Source organism: Monodelphis domestica, chromosome 1 (assembly GCF_027887165.1).
Source record: "Monodelphis domestica isolate mMonDom1 chromosome 1, mMonDom1.pri, whole genome shotgun sequence".
Lineage (NCBI taxonomy): Eukaryota > Metazoa > Chordata > Mammalia > Didelphimorphia > Didelphidae > Monodelphis > Monodelphis domestica.
Window position 1 is genome coordinate 266,679,983 of NC_077227.1, and position 21,223 is coordinate 266,701,205.

The 21,223-nt window shown below is 34.9% G+C and overlaps 1 protein-coding gene across 6 annotated transcripts in view; it reads right to left on the reverse strand.

The window, feature by feature from the left end:
- Positions 1-21,223, reverse strand: part of ARMH4 (armadillo like helical domain containing 4) — a 150,015-nt gene that overhangs the window by 13,046 nt on the left and 115,746 nt on the right. For all 6 annotated transcript variants that reach the window (XM_056810813.1, XM_056810811.1, XM_056810814.1 and 3 more), the window contains exon 6: positions 5,922-5,953. In XM_056810813.1, coding sequence (XP_056666791.1) covers positions 5,922-5,953 — 32 coding nt within the window. The remainder of the gene's footprint in view (positions 1-5,921; positions 5,954-21,223) is intronic.

Consider the following 21,223-nt stretch of genomic DNA (forward strand, 5'->3'; position numbering starts at 1 on the left):
TTGTTTTCATATTTAATATATCATGGGACTTTCCACTGACGTTTGTTACATCTGACTAGGTCCCCTTCAAGCTATGCTGTCAGGTTAGAATTTAACAGTTTTATGAAAGGAAAGATTTATTTTTAGAAACTATCCAATTATGAACTATAATGAGTGCTTCTGATTATTGTTTGTTAAATAATAAGTCATTAATCACTATCCCCATGGAATCACATTAAACTAGATAATACTGATTAGATCTAATCATAGGGATAAAATTATTGATTTTAGATGGGCAGGGGTCTTCTAAGTAAGGGTAAGTAAGGGTCAAATTATTTCTCACAATTGCATACTGACTGAAACTGACAAAAACATAATCTCTAATTCTCTATAATTGCCTCTTCTGCTTATTAAAGCAGAATTATCCTGATTCCAAGCTGGTATTTCCAAACCAGCCATTATGTCACAGAAGAGGCATGAAAGAAGAGAAAGAAGTCCAGGTATGTGTTCAATGATGGTGTTTATCTGGATCACTACCACTGGGTGTTCCTATATTCCCTGGTGGTGTAGGTGTGCCTGGAGAGCATTTTATTCAATGTACTGTTCTACAAGGTGCTAAAGATCTCAATGCATAAGACTGGGAGTGATAACAGCTGTATCCTTCAAGCATCTTTCCTTATTTTCTCAAGTGTTCTTGTGTCCAAAATCATGATACCATCACAGGAGTCTTTTTTGGGAACAACTTGGAGCCACACACACACACACACACACACACACACACACACACACACACACACACACATTCAAAAAATTTTCCCCTCCCAAACTTCTTATTATGTGTGTGCACACAGACAGGCATATTGTAAATATTGCTTCTGCTGCTGTTCAGTCATTCAGTCATGCCCAGCTCTTCCTGACCCCATGGACCATAGCAACCAAGCCTTTCTATCCTCCACTGTCTCTTGAGCTCTGTCCAGGGTTATGTTCATTGTTTCCATGATGCTATCTATCCATTTCATCCTCTCGTGACTCCTCCTTTTTCTTTCAATCTTTCCCAGCATCAAGGTCTTTTTCAAAGAATCTTGTCTTCTCAATATGTGACTTAAACTTCAGACAAGCAAACAAAATGAAAATGAGAACATTTGGGAAAGGGAGCTAATTTGGGGAAAGCTATCATTAGCCAATGTAAAGCGATTCCATTTTATTGTTTGACCTTTTACTGGTTCTTCCTAAAATTTCTAATTAATCATCAGGGAATTTCTGAAAACAGAATGGGAAAGAAAAATAAGTTAACAAAGAAATGTCAAAATGGTCCAGCAGTAATCCCTTTCTATTTTTTTTAGGTTCCTTGTTGCAAACTAAAATGTTAGGAAGAGACAATATATTCTGAATATGTAATATAGTTCTATTATGCATATTTTTGTTCCATTTTCTTAAATTAGGATGGAGGCCTTTCATTAAAGAATGAAAGCATTTTCTACTTACTAAATATTTTCCCCTAAGGAAATAAAATCCAGTGATTTTCCAAAAAAGGTATAATATGCTTGTATAAACTCTAAACTTTATGAGTTATTTCATCTCTGGTTAAGAGGTTTGTCTTTTTGTTTTGTTTTGGCTTGGGTTTTTTGTCTTTTTCTTTTAAATGAGTAGAAAGATAGTAGTAGATGAAAGAGTTATAAATATATTAATGAGACTGACATGGAAATAAATGTGCATTTCAAAATAACCTATGCTTTGGAACTAATGTCCAAGACTTTACAAATCCATGTGCTGAAATGACAACTTTTTCCCTCCTGGATAGATTTTCTAAGAATCTTAAAACAAGAAAATACTGATCAGGAAAATGAATATTCCAGAATATGTTTCTCTAATGTAATGTCTACTTTATACATTTAAATTCCTTTTTGTTCCCAAGGCTTCCTATAAAATAAGACATCAAAGAAGTTCATATTCTATGTCATTTTTTAATTAAATAATAGAGAAAAGGGGAAGGAAAACATGTTCTTGGTTAGCATGAAGCAGGAGATAGATGTTCAGTGTCATTTTTTCTGATTTGTTTTTGTAACTTTTAAAAAGCATATCTACTGACATCTTTCCCATATTTCCCAAAGTAACATTTTCTCTAAACATAATCTAGCTAATATCTACATAAGCACTTCAAGGTTTACAAAACACAAGTATTATTTTCATTTTTGTCCTTATAACAACTTTTAGAGGTAGATGCTGTTATTACCCTCATTTTACAGATAAAGAAACTGAGGTAGCAGAGGTTAAAGGGGTCACACAAGCTAGTGTATAAGACCAAATTTAAGGTCTTTAAATTTTAATTTTAATTTTAGGTCTTTCTAAGTCTAGGTCTAGCAGTCTATCAAATGCATCACCAAGCTGTTTATCTTTCTTAAATTATGCATTGTATTTTAGTATTTGCCTTGGGTTTTTTCTTTTATTTAAGGTGAAAATAAGGAACTTATTTTGCTAATTTTATAAATTATCCTCAGCAGATCTGTTCTCTTGTAGCTATATAGTACTTGACTGATTTTAGCCTTGTTCTATGCATGAAGGAAACACCTACCTATAAACAAGTTGTAAGGATAATAAGAATAATGTTGTTGTTCAGTCATTTTTCAGTCATAGGCAACTCTCCATGACCCCATTTGGGGTTTTCTTGGCAATATAGTGGATTGATTTGCAATTTCCCTCTCCAGTTCATTTTGTAGATGAGGAAACCAAAGCAAACATGCTTAAGTGACTTGCCTGAAGTCTCACTGCTAGTTAGCATCTTAAGACTAGATTTGAACTCATGGAGAAGAGTCTGACTCCAAGTCCAGTGCTCTCTCAACTGTGCCATCTTGCGGTTCAACAAGAACAATAATAGTAAACATTTACATATCAGTTTATGGTTTGGAAAGCATATTTCATATGCTATCTCATTTAAACTAGAAAGAAAAAGGAAAAATTTATATTGGAAAAGAAAAAATTCCAAGTACACTATTATTCCTAAACTCTATTAAACAAATTAAGAAAATGTATTGATTCTTTTGAATTCGTAGTCTTGGTTCTTGCTTCCTTAGTTCCTGTTTACTTTCACTTTTGAAAAAGCTATTCAGACCATCAGCCACATCTAGACGCCTGACCTAGGACCAAGTCTGAAATGTCTAACCTAGTCCCAAGTTTAAGGTGCCTGACCTAGGGCCACGTCTGAGATACCTGACCTAGGCCCAAGTCTGAGATGTTTGACCTAGGCCCAAGTCTGAGACATCTGACCTAGCCTAAGTCTGAGATGCCTGACCTAGGCCCAAGTCTAAGATGCCTGACCTAGGCCCAAGTCTGAGACATCTGACCTAGCCCAAGTCTGAGATGTTTGACCTAGGCCCATGTTTAAGGTGCCCGACCTAGGCCCAAGTCTGAGATGCCTGACCTAGGCCCAAGTCTGAGACATCTGACCTAACCCAAGTCTGAGATGCCTGACCTAGGCCCAAGTCTAAGATTCCTGACCTAGGCCCAAGTCTGAGACATCTGACCTAGCCCAAGTCTGAGATGTTTGACCTAGGCCCATGTTTAAGGTGCCTAACTTGGGCCCAAGTCTGAGATGCCTGACCTAGGACCAAGTCTGAGATGTTTGACCTAGGCCCAAGTCTGAGATGTTTGACCTAGGCCCATGTTTAAGGTGCCTAACTTAGGCCCAAGTCTGAGATGCCTGACCTAGGACCAAGTCTGAGATGTTTGACCTAGGCCCATGTATAAGGTGCCTGACTTAGGTCCAATTCTGAGATGTCTGACCTAGGCCCAAGTCTGAGATTCCTGACATAGGCCTAATTCTGAGATGCCTGACCTAGGCCCAAGTCTGAGACATCTGACCTAGACCCAAGACTGAGACATCTGACCTAGACCCAAGTGCTGATTGATACCTCTGAAACACAGGGATGGAAGAATTCAAAGGAGGGATGTCTGGGAATTTTTTAGTTGTTTTGAGCTCTAGAAGTATGAATCAGCCATGTGTGTTAGAACTTGTCTCAAGACGAAGGACTAGAAGGGAGCAACTAGTTTCTTGAAACTTCCTAATTACATTCAGGGCAAGAATGAGAAACAGATGAAGACCAATATGACTTTCCTAGTAACTAGCCAGGTTGAGGGTCTTTTTGCCAATCTACAATTACCATATTTTCATATATAGTCTCTCCCTAACAGTAACCTGATCCACTCAGTCCTTCAGTCAGAGTCAGAACTGCAGTGGATGGTATCTGTGTGATTTCTAGTAATGTCAATTTACAAAATCTGAACAGAATAAATATAACTTATTAAAACCGTGTTCTAGTTCTTAGGTTGGGGCAGGAATGAAGATGTAGGAGAATCTGTGTACATGCGCATGTATTTTTTAAAAGGTCATTCTACCAGAAAATGCTTGACCCCACAGCATGAAAAGCTAGCATCAGGATTGTCTGATGAGCTATGGGAATCTGAGATAAATCCCTTAATATTATCGGCGAGGGGGGAGATTTCTCAAAACTAAAATCCCAGTTAAATCTGAACTACAGTAAAACAGTGAAATCTGGCCCAACCAACAGGAAAGTATTCAAAACTTGATAGATATGAGTAATTACAGTGTGAAATTAGGAAATATTTTAAAAATGACAAATTTGAAAAGACAGAGGGAATAAATCAGGAAGAATAAAACACTTGAACATGGAAAGAAAGTGATCTATCTCTGAGTATTTTAACATGGGTATTATGTATAATGCAAGGAAGGAAAACATTTTTCTGTAGCTCAAGGAGAGAATTAACTGAATCCAGAGGCATGCAGTGCAAGAGGACCCATTGTTAAATTTTCAGATGGGCAATTACTAAAAATCAGAGTTTGATTTATTGTTCTGTTGACCACCTAGATTTTAAAAAGTATAAATTCTGTGGATTAAATTTCAAAGCATGTGTGCACATTTCTTTTTTTTTCTGTAGATCTTAGTTGTTACACATTTACCAGCATACCCTTATATTGTGCCATAAACATTGTTTGAACTGAGCAGGTGTACAGTAGAAGGCACTGGGAATGGAATCACCAGATTCAACAACTTGTGGCTATCAGATACTAGTGATAGCAGTAACTGGCATTTATATAGCACCTTAATGTTTGCAAAGTGCTTTGCATCCATTATCTTATTTGAGCCTTTCAATATTAATATCTATAGCTATGTCATATATTTCTAAGGCTGTTGCTCTTCTTTGCAAACCTCCACTTTTGAGTGGAATCCATCAATTCATCTATTTTTCAGCACCAGGAACTTGAATCTGGATACTTGTGCCTTTCCAGAGCCCAAGTTCTCCAAGCACGCCTTCTTTTGCTGTCCCATACTACTAGTCCTATATTTGGAACTAACATACAGGTACAAGAAAGAATTAAAATTCATTTCAAGAATTCCCTAGGACAGATACCAAATCATCATATTAGAGATATTAATCCACTGACAGGTGTAGGATTTTGCCTTTTTATGTATAAATGGTGCTATTAACAGTAAAGTCAAATAGGCAACAAGCATGTTAAATATTCACTATGTGCCAGGCACTTTGCTAAGCACTGGAGACATAAAAACAAAAAGGAATCACTTCCTGTCCTCAAGTTGCTAATATTCTGAGGAAAGACAAGATGTATATCCATGCGTATATACAAAATGAATACATAAATGCAAGATAGTTTGGGAAAGGAAGGCACTTGCCTGGAAAGATCAAGAAAAACTTTATGGCTAGATAGTGCACTGAATTGAATTTTGAAGTATCCCAGATGCTTCATAAAGAAAAATTGAAGGAAAATGTTTTCCTAATTCTTGACTGGTGAGCATTAGACCATTACAACTGAGAAAATTAATTAAAGTTACACTGTTCTAGAGGCCTATTGTTAGAAAATTCCACAGGCTACAATTAAATCCCAAAGAAGAAAATATTTTTCCTACCTTATCTTTTAGTTTTTCCATCCAGCTTCTCACTAGAAAAAAAAGAGAATGAAATTTTAATACATAATAGAAATAGAAATTTTAATAAATAGAAAATTTAATAGATCATTATACTTAAGTTTTCGTGGTATTAACTAAATAGCACAAAGCACAGAAAAAAATCAGTAACAATGATATAAGGAGAAATATCTAATAAGGTTAAAAATATCAGGTCTACAATATATTTTAAATGAAATATTTACCAGATAACAGGGGAAAAACAAGAATAATCATAACACTTGATTCATTAGAAGATGAAAGGAACAATCCAAATAGAACAATATAACCAAAAATATGTCAGGACCCCCAAATTATCACTTCACTGAGTTATCATGTTCCTGAGTTATCATGTTCCTGAGTTATCATGTTCCCCAGAACCAGACTTGGCAGCTCATGTCCCTATTTGAGTGAATGGTCAAGAAGCCTTTAATTTGCTCTGCCACCCTAGATAAGTCACTTAACCCCATCTGCCTCAGTTTCCTCATCTGGAAAATGAGCTGGAGAAAGTAATGACAAACTACTCCTATATCTTTGTCAAGAAAACTACACGTGGGGTCATGTAGAGTCAGATATGGCTGAAAATGACCAAATGACAACAATTTCATCAATCATCTATATCAGTTTATAGAACTCTCTGCATGACTGTTTAAAATTAATTATTTTTTCATGTCTTATAGTACAATAGTACTTTATTACATTCATATTCAGCCATCCCTCAATCGATGAGTATCATTTTCATTTCCTTTTTGCCATAATAACTGCTATAATAATAATAGTAATTATTATTATTAATAACAGCTGCTCTAAATGTTTTTGTTGTTAAGACTTCTTCCTATTTCTCTGATCTCTTTGGGGTATATACCCAGCAGTGATACATCTGGGTCAAAGAACATGGATTATTAATAAATTTTTGCATAAAATTCTAAATTGCTTTCCAGAATGGTTATACCAATTCATAAGACCACTAATAAATAATCCATTGAGGTACTGGTTTTCTAATAGTCTCTGCCACATTTATCAATTTTCTTTTTTGTCACCTTTGTCAGTTTGATGAGTATAATGTAGAATGGTAAATTCCTTCAATTTGTATTTTTGTAATAATTATTTGGAGCATTTTTTCATATGGTTATAGATTGATTTTCTTTCCTTGAGAATTGTCCATTCAGAGTCTTGTATAATTTATGAATTGGGAAATGATTCTTATTCTTATAAAATTGAATTACATGTTATGCAAAATGAAATCTTTATCAGAGAAACTTCTTTAAGACTTTTTTTCCACAATTGCTTGCCTTTTAATTTTAGCTTTATTGAGTTTGTTATGAAAAAATTTTTAATTTTATGTAATGTCTTCTGGGACCCTTCCCACACCTTGTCTGGTCATGAAATTTTTTTCATATCTGCAAATCTGACTCAGGCAATTTTCCCCATGTTTCTCTAACTTATTGACCTCTAATAAACACATTTTAATATGACCTTTTATATCTAGGCCAAGTTTCCATTTGGAGCTTATCTTATTACAAAGTATGAACTACTGGCCTCAACTAATTTCTTCCATAACTGATCATCCCAGCAGATTTTAATCCAGTGATGATAATCCTTATTGTAGTAGCTGCAGTCTTTGTAGTTATCAAATATTCAAGTTCCACATACATTTGCTTCTGCGTGTTGTGTGCCTAATTTGCCTCACTTAACGAATCTTAAGAATCACTATTTTGGGCATAATTCCAAACTGTTTTCTAGAATGGTTGAACCAATTCACAACTCCATAAACAGTGCCTTACTATACCTATTTTTCCACATCCCCTCTAGTATTTGTCATTTTTCTTTTCTGTCATCTTATCCAACCTGATAGGTGTGAAGTGGTACCTCAAATTTGTTTTAATTTATGTTTCTCTAATTATTAGTGATTAAAGCATTTTATAGAACTATTGATAGAGATAACTTTAATATCCTCTTCTGAAAATGCCAGTTCATGTTCTTTACTATTTCTCAATTGGGGGATTGCTCTTATTCCCTTAAATTTGGTTCAGTTCACTATGTATATGAGAATTGGAGAAACTTTCTATAAAAAAATGTTTGCCAGTTTCCTGTGTTCATTTTAATTTTGATTTCATTGGTTTTGTTTCTGCAAAGAACTTTTGAATCTACTGCAATGGAAATTATTCATTTTATCTCTTGTAATCCTCTCTATCTCTTGTGTGCCCAAGAACTGTTCTCATCCATAGGTCTGACAGATAATTCTTTCCATGTTCTTTTAATTTGCTTATGATATCACTCTTTATGTCTAAAATATGTGCTCATTTTGAACTTATCTTGATATATGGTATGAGATGTTGGACTTTGCCTAGCCTCTGCCAGACTACTTTTTAGTTCTAACAGTTTTTGTCAAATGGTGCGTTCTTGCCCCAAATAGCAATGGGTTTATCAAACACTAGGTTACTATTGCCATTTAGTCTATATATTAGATGTTTAATCTATTCCATTGATAAACCATTCTATTTCATATCCAGTACCAGATTATTTTGATGATTCCACTTTGTAACATAATTTGAGATCGAGCCTTGCTAGGCCCTCTATATTCGTATTTCATTTTATTATTTCCTTTGAGATTCTTTACCTATTTTGCCTCCATATGAACTTTATTATTATTTTTTCTAGTTCCACAAATTAATCCTTTGGTAACTTCTTAGTATGACATTAGCAAATTAATTTAGGTGGTTTTGTTATTTTATCATATTAATTCAGCTTCCCCAAGACTCATTAATATCTTTCCTATTATTAGGTCTGTATTTCCACAGTGGTTTACGGCTTCATTTATACAGTTTTTGTGTGTATCTTGGTAGATAGAGTCCCAAGTATTTTTTATATTCTGTAGTCATTTTAATTGGAATTATTCTTTCCAATTCTTCCTGCTAGGCTTTATTGGTATTATATAGAAACACTAATGATTTGTATGGATTTCTTTTATATCCTATATGCTTGCTAAAGTTATTGTTTCAATTAATTTTTAGTTGACTTTTTTAGGGTATTTTAAATACATAATCATATTATCTGCAAAAAGTAGTAACTTTGTTTTTTCTTAATCTGTTTATTTCCTCAACATTTCTTCTTTTCTTATTGCTATAGTTAGTATTTTAATACTAACTCTTCAAATAGAAGTGGTGACGATAGTCATTCTCTTGTTTTCACCCAAGATTTTATTGAAAAAATCAATATTGTGCTTTGGTTCCAAGGCAGAAGAACAGTAAGGGCTAAGCAATTAATTTAGATTAAATTACTTTCCCAGGATCATATAATAAGCCAGATTTGAACTCAGGAGCTCCCATCTCTAGGCCTGGCTCTCTATCCACTGAGCCACCTAGCTAACCTATCCTTGGTTTTTAACATATATATATATTTAGGGAAAGACCCATTTAGTCCTATGTTTTAATAGAAATTGTTTTTTGTGAAAAGCTTTTTCTGCATCTGTTGACATAATCATGTGTGTGTGGTTTTTTTTTTTTTTTGCTATTATTAATGACTAATTAAAAGTTTATAGTTTTCCTAAATATTAAAACTAACATTGAATGCCTTATATAAATCCAATCTGATCATAGTATATAGTATTCATAATATATTGTTTTAGTTTCTTTGCTAATATGTTATTTAAAATTTTTGTATCAATGTTCATTTGAAATATTGGAAATAGAATTTTATTTTCTATTTTTTTTTACTATCTCTGGATTCAAAATCAAGGCTATATCTGTGCCATAGAAGGAATTTTGTAAGATCTCTTTTTTACTATTTTTACAAGCACTTTGTAAAGTACTGAAATTAACTGTTCTTTGAATGTTTAATAGAATTCACTTGTGAATCTCTAGTCTTGGAGTTTATTTTCTTCGGGAAGTTTACTTATGGTTTATTCAATTTCTCCCTCAGAAATTAGATTGTTTAAATTCTATCTATTTCTTGTTCTGTTCATCCAAATATATTATATTTTTATAAATATTTATTTCATTTAAAGTGAATTCATTATTGGCATAAAATTGGATAAAAATAATTTCTAGTAATATTTTGATACTTTTAACTTGTGTTTCTTCTTTCTTCTTTTTTAATCAGACTAATATGATTTATCTGTTTTACTGGGTTGTTGGGGAGTTTCACCAAAAATTACAGCTCTTTGTTTTATTTATTAATTGTTCTTTTCAATTATTAATCTCTTCTTTGATTTCCAAGATTTCTATTTTGGTGTTTAATCGGGGTTTTTTAATGTTGACTTCTTAATATTTTTAATTGAATTCTCAATTTCATTGATCTTTTTTTCCTTTTTTATTAATAAAAATGGTTAGAGACATGCTTTTCCCTAGAGGCTGCTTTAGCTGCCTCCCCAAATTTTTGGTGTGTTGTCTCATTGTAGATGGTTTCTTTATTGAAATAACTTATCATTATTATTTTTTATTCTTTCTTCTTGATCTTCATTCATTCTGAATTAGCTCTCAGAAGTTGATGGCATGACTGTATTACACAGTCTCAAAAATGATTCTCATATCAATAATGTCTTTTCCTGTATTCTAAAATATAATCTCATTCATAATATTATTTGACATTTTCTATATCTGGGATCTACTAATTCATTTTTAAAATAAATTATTCCAGATATAGAGGTGTGAGGCTTCTCTGTCATGCAGAGGTCTTATGGCCTTTCTCCTTCCTTATCCCTGACTCATGCTTTCCCGTTATTTCTCTACATTCTTAACCATTCCCATTTTTTCATTGAAGTCACTAAGTATCACTTAGTCTATGTGTTGATTTTATTTGGAGGGCTTTATACAGTTCTTCAAAGAACTTCTCTACTACTCCATCATTAGCTTATAATGAGAGCTTATAAGCTATAATTATTTTTGTGATGGTCTTTTGCAAACATTTGTCATTGGTATTGCAATACATAATAATCAAATATCTCATGAAATGATGTCTCTTATCGCCTCTGGGTGTACAATAAAATATACTCTGCCAATTCCTTTCTTTGCTTCTCCAAGAATACCTGTGACCAAGGCTTTTATTTAGATACAAATTTCTTCTTTCTTCTTTTTCATTTACAATAAGATTTCTATCCATACTTCAAAGTCATTCAAGATTCCTTGGAAAATGAAATCACAAAGTAGCTTTTCAATGACTCTCTAATAAGAAACATAAGGTGAGACATAAAACAAGTATATGTGTGCTCACTAAAGGCATTCACTACCAAGACTGAGGACAATGTGGATTCCAGGTCAAGGAGGGATCCCGTCTAGGTGGTGAGACACTCCAGATATTCCTATTTGCAGATACAGTGTTAATTGCTTCAAACATTAGAAAATTACACCAGCTGGAAGAAGTTGCTATGAAGACCTAAACATAAACATCACCCAAAGGACAATGGAGAAATGCCTGATAGGTATGAGCAGGCTGTCATATAAAAACCATGAGGATTTTTAAAGAAGAATAGGTGCAAAGGATGTCATACAAGAGAGGAAAAAAGCAGGCTGGTCACATGGCAAGAGTGAGTGAAAACAAATGACCAGTCACAGTGACCCACTGGTACCTACCAGATGTCAAAAGAAAGCAAGGAAAGCCCCCAACCCATCAGGTGGATTCTTTTAGATGAACTATGGGGAGAATATGAACAAGAGTCCCAGAGGATGGATGTGCAGGAATGAGTTACAATCTAAATTCTCAGAGGGAACACAACAAAGAAATACATTTATGTGATACTACATAGAATATTGCATATAATTTCAACAACCCTGGTAAGTAAATATAGTACATATATTATTACCATTTTACAAACAAGGAAACTGAAACCCCAAAGTCACACCGATAATAAATATTAAAGAAAAACTGCCCTCAAAGTATAGTATTCTTTCTTCTATCCCCTCTCTATTTCTTATTGTAACTATTTAATACATATACATAAATCTATACAAATGAGATATATAGAAAAGCATCCCTGAACTTCAGCAAATAAAAACACAGAAGCAATCACAGAAAAGTTGTCAAACATGGTAATTACACAAAGATGCACATCTAAGAAGAAAGATCCAAGAAATTGGCTTCTTCCTCAACAAAGTTAATACAGAGATACATACATATATAGATATATATACATATGGATGTGTATGTCTTTATATGTTTTATAGTTTACAAAATATATCTATATATTACAAAACTTAATACTAATAGGCAACCACCAATACTCAGGTTGTGAGTGATATTAGGCCCACTTTACCTTCTCCCCACTGGCAGGCCTTCTTAATTCCCATCTAGGGTGCCACAACTGGTACCCAGCAAGACCTTCTTTTCTTCACCACAACTGACCACCATGTGGGGCAATCACTCCAGTACAACCTAAAGATTCTGGTCCTGTATAGTTGGAAAATCTTGAATCCCAGGACTATGTTCCCCAGAATTCTTTTTGTATTTCCCAGCATCCTTTTCCCTTCATTAATGTGTGTCTTTACATGATTGTTTATAACTTTCTACGGCTCCTCCCTCTGGCTCTTCTTTATAGAGACCTCAACTTGAGTCAGTTAGCTCCCTTTTAACTCTAGTTTTTATTTTAATATATCTTAAAAATATAATACTTGAGCTATTATATATTAATTTTAATTCTCACAGGCCTCACCATCAGTCTTATAGCTACACCCATAGGACCTCCAGACCTTTCCACCTGCCCTACCATTGAACTCTCCAACATGTAATGCCTACTCTAATTAGACTGTGAGCCCCTTCAGAGCAAAAACTATATTTTCTGTTTGTATCCCTAGGGCTTACAACAGCACTTATCAAGTGTTTAATAAATACTTTTCATTCTTTCATCTAAACATTGTTTCTTCCCTATATAACTTGAAGTACAAGGACTGTAAAGTTCAATCTTCGATAGGAATGATAATACTAACTGTTCATGACAACTAAGGAAATATGGATAAGGAAGCATTTATAGGATCATGTTTATGTTCCTTATAATTGTTTGTATATTCATTTGTTCATTTATTGAGCCATCATGGAGAGGGATATAAAAAATAGTTGCCTACTATCTGTGGATTTCATAATTTATTTCATTTCTTTTCTGGAGAAAAAGAAACCATAAGCAAAGAAACATAACCAATAATAAATAACATGAGCCTTCAAGGCCTAAAACCTTATTTATGAAGCCATAAGAGGATTATATCTAAATGTAGTGAGGAAAAAAATAGGTTAATATCAGATAACTCAAAATACCACCTTCTTTAAAATCATTGACCTATTGAACAAGAATTGTATATTTGAAGAATGTTGACTTTTTGAATAGATAGCTCCTTACTTATTTTTGATAAGTACTCAATCCCACTTATAGAAACTGGGCAGTCCCCGTTATCTGTCAATAGTGTCACCATTTTTCAGATGTCTCAGATTAGGAACCTTGGAACCATCTATGGCTCTTCTCCTTTAACTAATCTGTCACCCTTTCCTCTGTAATCCTGCCCTAAGCTCTGATGCTTAGGTGGTGGTGGGACATAATAGATTAGAAAATCTGGCACCAAGAACCCAGATGAGCCTGAAGGGTCAAGCCAAAGCTAAATTTCTGAATATTGAAGAGACCTCAGAGTTTGGTTATTCTAGGGATGGACACATAGAGGCTGAAAGTAGGTGTGAAAGAAGATCAAGGAAAGACTACATGAAATGCAACTAACAATAGACTGTGTAGTAACTGTGCTCATAGTTAGAAAAGGGCTTATAATTATTCACAGTTGTCATTTCCACCTAGGTCTATAAATGAATGGTAAAAATATTCTCTTGATACTAATAATTAGTAGATTGTAAGCAGCTAGAAAATCCTCTCTAGGGGTATAGACTAAATGTAAGAGGCTTTTAGACAGATCTCGTCAGGCAGAGGAAGTCTTCTGAAGCGAGTTCATGAGTTTTGGGGAAATGGGGTCCAGTATTGACACTCAAGAGTACTGATTTAGAATAGAGTTGAACTAAAGGGTGCAGAGGGAGCCTGGAGCTAGTTTGGCAGGAGGAGGAGTACTAGATGTTAGGACCTTGATGAAAAGTATGACTGAAATTGACCGAATCTCTGCTATAAAAATTATTTCTCTATTCATGTAATGGGAAAAGACTATAATGTTTTAACTCCCCTCTACCTCTCTCTCTCCACCTGAGATGGAAGAAGTGTGTTCTAACTGCAAAATTACATTTTTTGTTATCTAGGGAAAATCTTTTCTGCAAAATTATGTACTTAATTTCCCTTTAACTGACTGTGAATTTTTACTAGCTAGATAAAAATCCAACAAATCTTTCTCTTACTGCTTTTTTGATTTCCTTATTTGTGAACAATGGGCTGCAAGGAAAAAGACCAGAGAATGGCCAGGATTGCTACAAGGATTAAAAAAGGTTCAGGATTCAAACATTAGTCTAAAGCATAACACTTTTTAGCTTGATTGGAGGTTTGATCCAAACTTCAGTGAGCTTTAATTTATTAATAATTTTATGTTTCCTAAAATAAGTGAAAGGTTAAACCACGTGAATCCAAACCATTAACCCTAGGTAATGCTTGAACAAAGAATAAACATATTTAAGTGGTTCTTAATGTAAGGCAATCATTTTAAATCTCTTCTCCTCAAGCTTCTTAATGCATGTCCTTCTGTGCTTTTGGTTGAAGATCTCACTTCATACTTTACTGAGAAAATATAGACCAGTCACCACTCACCACAAGCTCCCTCTTATCCTTTTCTCCACATTTCAAAACTGCTCAAATCATCCTCTACTCTTTCCTCATATTCTCAATCTGATGAAGAAATGGCATTTCTTCTTTATAAAACAAATTCCTCCATAAATATTCTAATTTAATCTCTCATCTTCTATAGGAAATTGTTCATTAGTTTGATAGGAAAAAAGAAAAGATCCCACTGAAACTCTTCTTTAGGTTCTAATGATTTTCTCTACTCTATCTGCAAGTATAGCCAAACCTCCCCAGGCTTAAAAAAAAATTAGAGTTTTCTGTTCCTTTAGGCTTTCATGCTATAACTTCTCTCTTTCATAGTCACTCTTAGGAAAAATTATCTGTGTTTATTGCCTCTATTTCCCTTCCCTTTCCTTCTCTTTTCAGGCCTCTCCAACCATCTTCTGATAGCATAACTCAACTGACATCTTCCTTCTCTAAAGTTATCAACAATTCTTTAATTACTAAATCTAATAGACTTTTCTAAGCCCTCATCTTTCTCAAACTCTCTGAAGCATTTGATTCTGTTGACCATGCTCTCCTCTATTCTTTCTATACTCTGGATTTCTGTGACCTCATTTTCACTTGTTCCTCCCCTACTTTTCTGACTACTCTTTCTCACTCCCCCTTGCTGGAAACCCGTATCACATCTCCAAATTGTAGATATGCCCCTACTTGGCCCTCAGCTCTTCTCTCTCTAACCTCTCTTATTTGGTGACTTCAGCTCCCATAGATTTAATTATCATCTCTATACAGATAATTCCTGGATTGATTTATCCACCCCTGGACTATTTCCTGAGCTCCAGTCTTGCATCTCCAATTGCCTACTGAATTTTTCAAACTGGATGTCTCATAGCCATGTCAGCCTCAACATGTCTAAAACAGGATTCATTCTACTTTCCCCTAAACCCACCCCTCCTCTGAAATTAACTCTTTCTGTCAAAGACACTATCATCCTTCCAAGTACCCAGGTTCACAATTTCAGCTTTATCTCCAACTCTTTACTCTCATCCATTCCTCTCCCCAAATCTAATTAAATTTCAAATCTTGCTCTTTCTACCTCCAGAACATCTCTTATCTTGATTTCCACCACCACCCCCAATTCCTTTTTACTCATATGCCCATCACTCTAGTTAAGGCTTTCGTCACTTTTCATCCAAGACTACTGAAATAGCCTCCTAATTTAGTCTCTTTGTTTGGTCTCTCTACACTTTAATCTATCTTCTATATAGCTGCTAAATTATTTTCCCAAATTGCAAGTCTGACCTTATCATCCTCCTACTTAATAAATTCTAAGGACTCTATTCCCTTTTATATATTAACCTTTACCTTCTGTTTTAGGATTAATGCCAAGTATTGGCTTAAAAGCAGAAGAGTGGTAAGGGCTAGGCAATGGGGGTTAAGTGATTTGCCCTGGGTCACAAGTGATTGAGGCCAGATTTGAACCCAGGGCCTCCCCATTCCCAGGCCTAGCTTTCTATCCACTGAACCACCTAGCTATCCCACCCTCCACATTGTCTTTTAAAAGAATCAAATAGAAACATTTCTGTTTGGCTTTTAAAGTCCTTCACAATAAAGCCGCAACCTTGTTATACATGGCTCCCCTTCCCAAAATCTTCAGTCTGAGAGGTGGAGCTAAGACAGTGGAGCAGAAACATGGAAAACTGGAATCCTCTGAGAATCCTCTCAAACCACCCTTAAAATAGCACCTTGAAATGAATACCGGAGTGAAAGAACCAACAAGGGGACAGAGTGAAGTAACTGCAGAAAACAAACAAAATCTTCAATCCAGCTAGATTGGCCTTCTTACTATTCTTCACTCATGATGCTCTTTCCTTTCTGCATCTGTACAGTAGCTATCCTCTGTTCCTAGAATATGCTCCATCCTCGATTTTGAGGCTTAGAAAGATAGCATATCTGAAGACACAGTAAAAAAAAATAGGAAGAAAGAGAAAAGATTACCAGAATCAAAACGGATTTAAATTTCAATTTTAATCTTTTTTCTCCGTTCACAGAATAAGTGCATCTATCATTTAACTTGTCAATCCCACCAAGCTTTGCCTTTCCTGGAGCCCTGAGGATAGATGGTGAAGAATAAGCCAGCCAAATTAGCTAAAGATATAAAAGGACTTGCTTTAAACAGATTTTACACAGCACAGAGAAGTCATGTTTGATGGTGTTTGTTTTCTTTTCTAATGCTATAGTATTTTTTTTTTCTTCACACGCTGTGGGATCCTGCTAGAAATCATCTCAGATGTCTTTTTAAAGGAAGCCATATTTTATCACAGAAAGAACACTGGATTTGGAATCCAAGAAAACTGGGGTTCAAATACTATAACCATCAAGAGATAGGAGACAAGTTATCTGTCGTTGCTCAGCCTGTCTCATCTATAAAACAGGAATAATAACACTATAGTACTTATCCCCACAGTATTATTGTGAGGCTCAAATGAGATCATGTACATTAGTGTTCTTCAGATATAAGAGCTTTTCAAATGTTAGTTGTTTATTTAATAAGTACCAACTATGTGTGTGTCTAAAAAAAGTTTTTTTTAAGATCTGGCTAACATTTTTCAAAAGAAATACTGGGAATGGATTCTGTTTCAATAGTTCATTTGCCAACTAATTATTTAGAACTTAGATCATGTCTTACCATGGAAACAACTTTATAATGGAAATTAGTCTCCTGGGATATTCTATAAGATTTCATTTAGTCCCTAAATAGTCAAATGGATCTGTGAGCTCACCTATTTGGATATTCTCCCCAGATTGCAACTAATCCATTTCTACCCATCCTATACAATCCTTGTCAATGTTATTGGAACCTTTTTTTGAAGGAACAACCTTAAATTTGGCAGAGAAAATCCACTCAATGTGTTAGGAGCCTTTCTCAATTCCTCCTGAGGACAATTCTGAAGGACTTATGAGAAAGAACCCTATCTACATCCAGAGAAAGAACTGTGGGAGTAGAAACACAGAAGAAAAACAACTGCTTGATCACATGGGTCGATGGGGACATCGTTGGAGATGTAGACTCTAAATGATCACCCTGGTGCAAATTATCAATAATATGGAAATAGGTATTGATCAATGACACATGAAAACCCCTGTGGAATTGTTCATTGGCTATAGGAAGAGTGGGAAGGGGAGGAAAAGAACATGAATCATGTAACCATGGAAAAATATTCTAAATTAATTAAATAAAATTTTCCAAATTCAATTCCTCCTGAAAATGTCAGTGGAACATTTGGGCGATCAACTGTCATCTCTTGCTCTTGTGATGTGACCAACCTATATTCACTTTGGGGTCATACATTACCCTTTCTTTCTTTCTTTCTTTTTCTTTCTCTTTCTCTCTTTTTCTCTATCCTGGTATTTTCTTTTCATTATTTTTTAAACCCTTACCTTCCATCTTAGAATTGATACTAAGTATTGGTTCTAAGGCAGAAGAACAGTAAAGACTAGGTAATTAGAGTTAAGTGACTTGCTCAGGGTCACACAACTAGGAAATGTCTAAGGTCAGATCCAAACCCAGGACCTTCTATCTCAATGCCTAACTCTCTATCCACTGAGCTATCTACCTGGCCCCCACCCTGGTCTTTTCTAGCTTAACAGCCTACTCACATGTACTCAATGTCTCATCATTGCATTCTATGTGATTGGCACTCTTTTTAATTTATAAGAGACTATAGTATTACAAGTTTCACAGTCATATAAAAACTGCTATAGAATATTGGTATAAAAATTATAGACTTTTGTTTTTTAAATAAGCTTTTGGTAATTAAAAGAACTTTGCCATTTCCTTAGAGTGATCTAATATATTCTTCTCCTGTTTTATCCTAGGTCCAACTCCCCTATTTGCACCATCTATGCAGCTCTATGTGCTGACTCTGACTACATGACATTCTTCATTCAGTTGGTTTTTTTTCCATGGATACTTAGGTCAAATTCTTGGAATGGTTGTAGCATTTTTCTATAAGGTTCTATAAGAATCCTAGATATGATGCAACCAGCATGATTATATCCATAGCCAGGAGTATCTGGAAAGCCTCATTATGCATAGGGAATCCCTCTTCAACTTGGAGAATTTCTTCTCCACTGAAGATTCTCCATTAGAGGAGTTAACACCTTTGGCAAGCATATGTAACCAGATAAACATAGAAGTGTATCCTTGTTTTATTCCTCACTTGACACTTGTGATTAGAGCAGTGGTTCTCAGTCTTTCTAGTGCCGTGACCCCGCAATACAGTTCCTCATGTTGCGGTGACCCCAAACCAAAAAATTATTTTGGTGGCTACTTCAAAACTGTAATTTTGCTACAGTTATGATTCAGAATGTAAATACCTGATATGCATTATGTATTATCATTGCTACAAATCAAACATAATTTAAACATAGTGATTAATCACGAAAACAATATTTAATTATATGTTGAGAAATATTAATCCAGCAGGAGGCAGCCTGAGTGCTAGGGCGGGAGGTAAGTCCTGCCTGGGGAGGGGGTCTGCAGACACTGCCTTCTTTTTCCTGTCGTCTCCCTCCAGCTCAAGCTGAGGCTTCACTTTGCTGGGGTTACTCGGCTCCATTATCCACTCTAGGAGTTATCCTCATTCTTAACCCCCCTGGAGCCAGTGCCCGGGTGCTCTCTCTGGGTCTCTGTTTGGGGCTGGTCTCCAGGCAACAGGGTAAATCCATCGCCCCTTATAGGGGGAGGGCTGCTGATAGGTAACTAATATTAGTACAATGTGCAGGCAGCAGGGTCCCCGTTCTTTCCAAGATCTTGCTGTAAAGTAGCACGATTTCTCAGCAGCTAAAGCCATCAGAAATATGTATTTTCCAATGGCTTTAGGCGACCCCTGTGTTTTGGTCGTTCAACCCCCACTGGGGTTGTGACCCACAGGTTGAGAACTGCTGGATTAGAGGGTCATCCAATAAAGCTATCTGTGATCACTTTCAAGCAAACTTGAATGAGTTTTATGTGAATGAGAGACAACTGAATGAAAGAATAAGCTTTTAAAGTGTCATTTTGTTCTAGTGAATAAATTGCATTTTTTTTTCATCAGTAAACAATAAGTATAGTTGGGTTTTGTTTGTTCTACATCTCTCAATTTTGTGATGGTAAAGACTTAGTCGATTATGGGATATCACTTAAGGAAACCTTGTTCCCTATGAATACTTGCATCAAGGGTTCCCTTAATTTATCTGCAGACATTCCTCATAAAAATTTTATGTAGATGGAAACATAGGCATATAAATTGGTAGTTGCTGACAGTGTCTTAATAGCTTATTCTTCTTTCTTAGTAACTTTTAATTAGTTCTGTTCCCTTCACTTTTTAAAATACCTTATGTCCCTCAATACTCTCATGATTGTGTTGCCTACATTATGAATCTAGTCTATTTACTTAATCTAGCCACTTTTCCTGTATTTGTTTTTCTCAATGCTATTTCTTTTTTTTTTAATCCTTACCTTCTATCTTGGAATCAATACTGTATATTGGTTTCAAGGCAGAAGAGTGGTAATGGGGGTAATTAGGCAATGGGGGTCACACAACTGGGAAGTGTTTGAGGCCAGATTTGAACTTAGGACCTCCCGTCTCTAGGCCTAGCTCTCAATCCACTGAGCCACCCAGCTGCCCACTCTCAGTGCTATTTCTATAGGCACTGGAATTACGATTTTAGAGCTCACGTGTGGCCCATTATGATTGAATTTTTTTTAAGTTTATTATAAAAATAGATGTTTGTAGATTTTTTTTATTTTTCTTCATTCCTTTTTCAAACTTAAATGCCCTCAGGATGATTTTGCTTTGTTAAGTCTTTCAGCTTTCTGAGTGAATACTGCATATGATCTTTCATCACCTTCTGTAAGCTGTTATTTTTTTAATCTAATATAGTATTGTCTTTTGTATACTTTCCTCTGCTTGGCAAATAAGCCAATTGTTTGCTGAGTAAAGGAGTTTTTAGTTTTTTTTCTGTTGCTATGGAAACTAATTTACAGTAATTAAACTTCTCTATGAATTATTATAGTCAGGGTCTATGACCTTTTTTTATCCATTACTCATTTTTCTTTATCAATAGTTTATTTAAATAGGTCAGAATTGAGTTGTTTTAATTGCATGCTATATCTTTTTCTCATTTTTATTCTTCCTCCTGTCTTGCTACTAATTTTGATTTGTAACAAGTTGGTGGTCTGACCGAAAGAGATGAATTCAGGAAATACTCCCACATTAGTAATGAGGATTTTCTTGTCTATTGAATGTAATCTGTCTCATTTTTGTGAGGTTATTCAGTGTTCACCATGTCCAGTGCCAGCTGATTCATTATACAGAAAATGTTCATGACATTTGGGCATAAAGATGCTTTATAATCTACAGTTTCTTCACTTCTCTTATTTCTTATTCTGGATTACAGTTTTCCCATGTATTTCTAATCATCCTCATCTTTTCTCACCTTTGCACTGAAGATGCCAAGTATCAGAGTATGTTTACTTAATTTGTAGTGTTTTACTGAACTACCTCCTCATAAAATTTCTCTACCTCTTAAT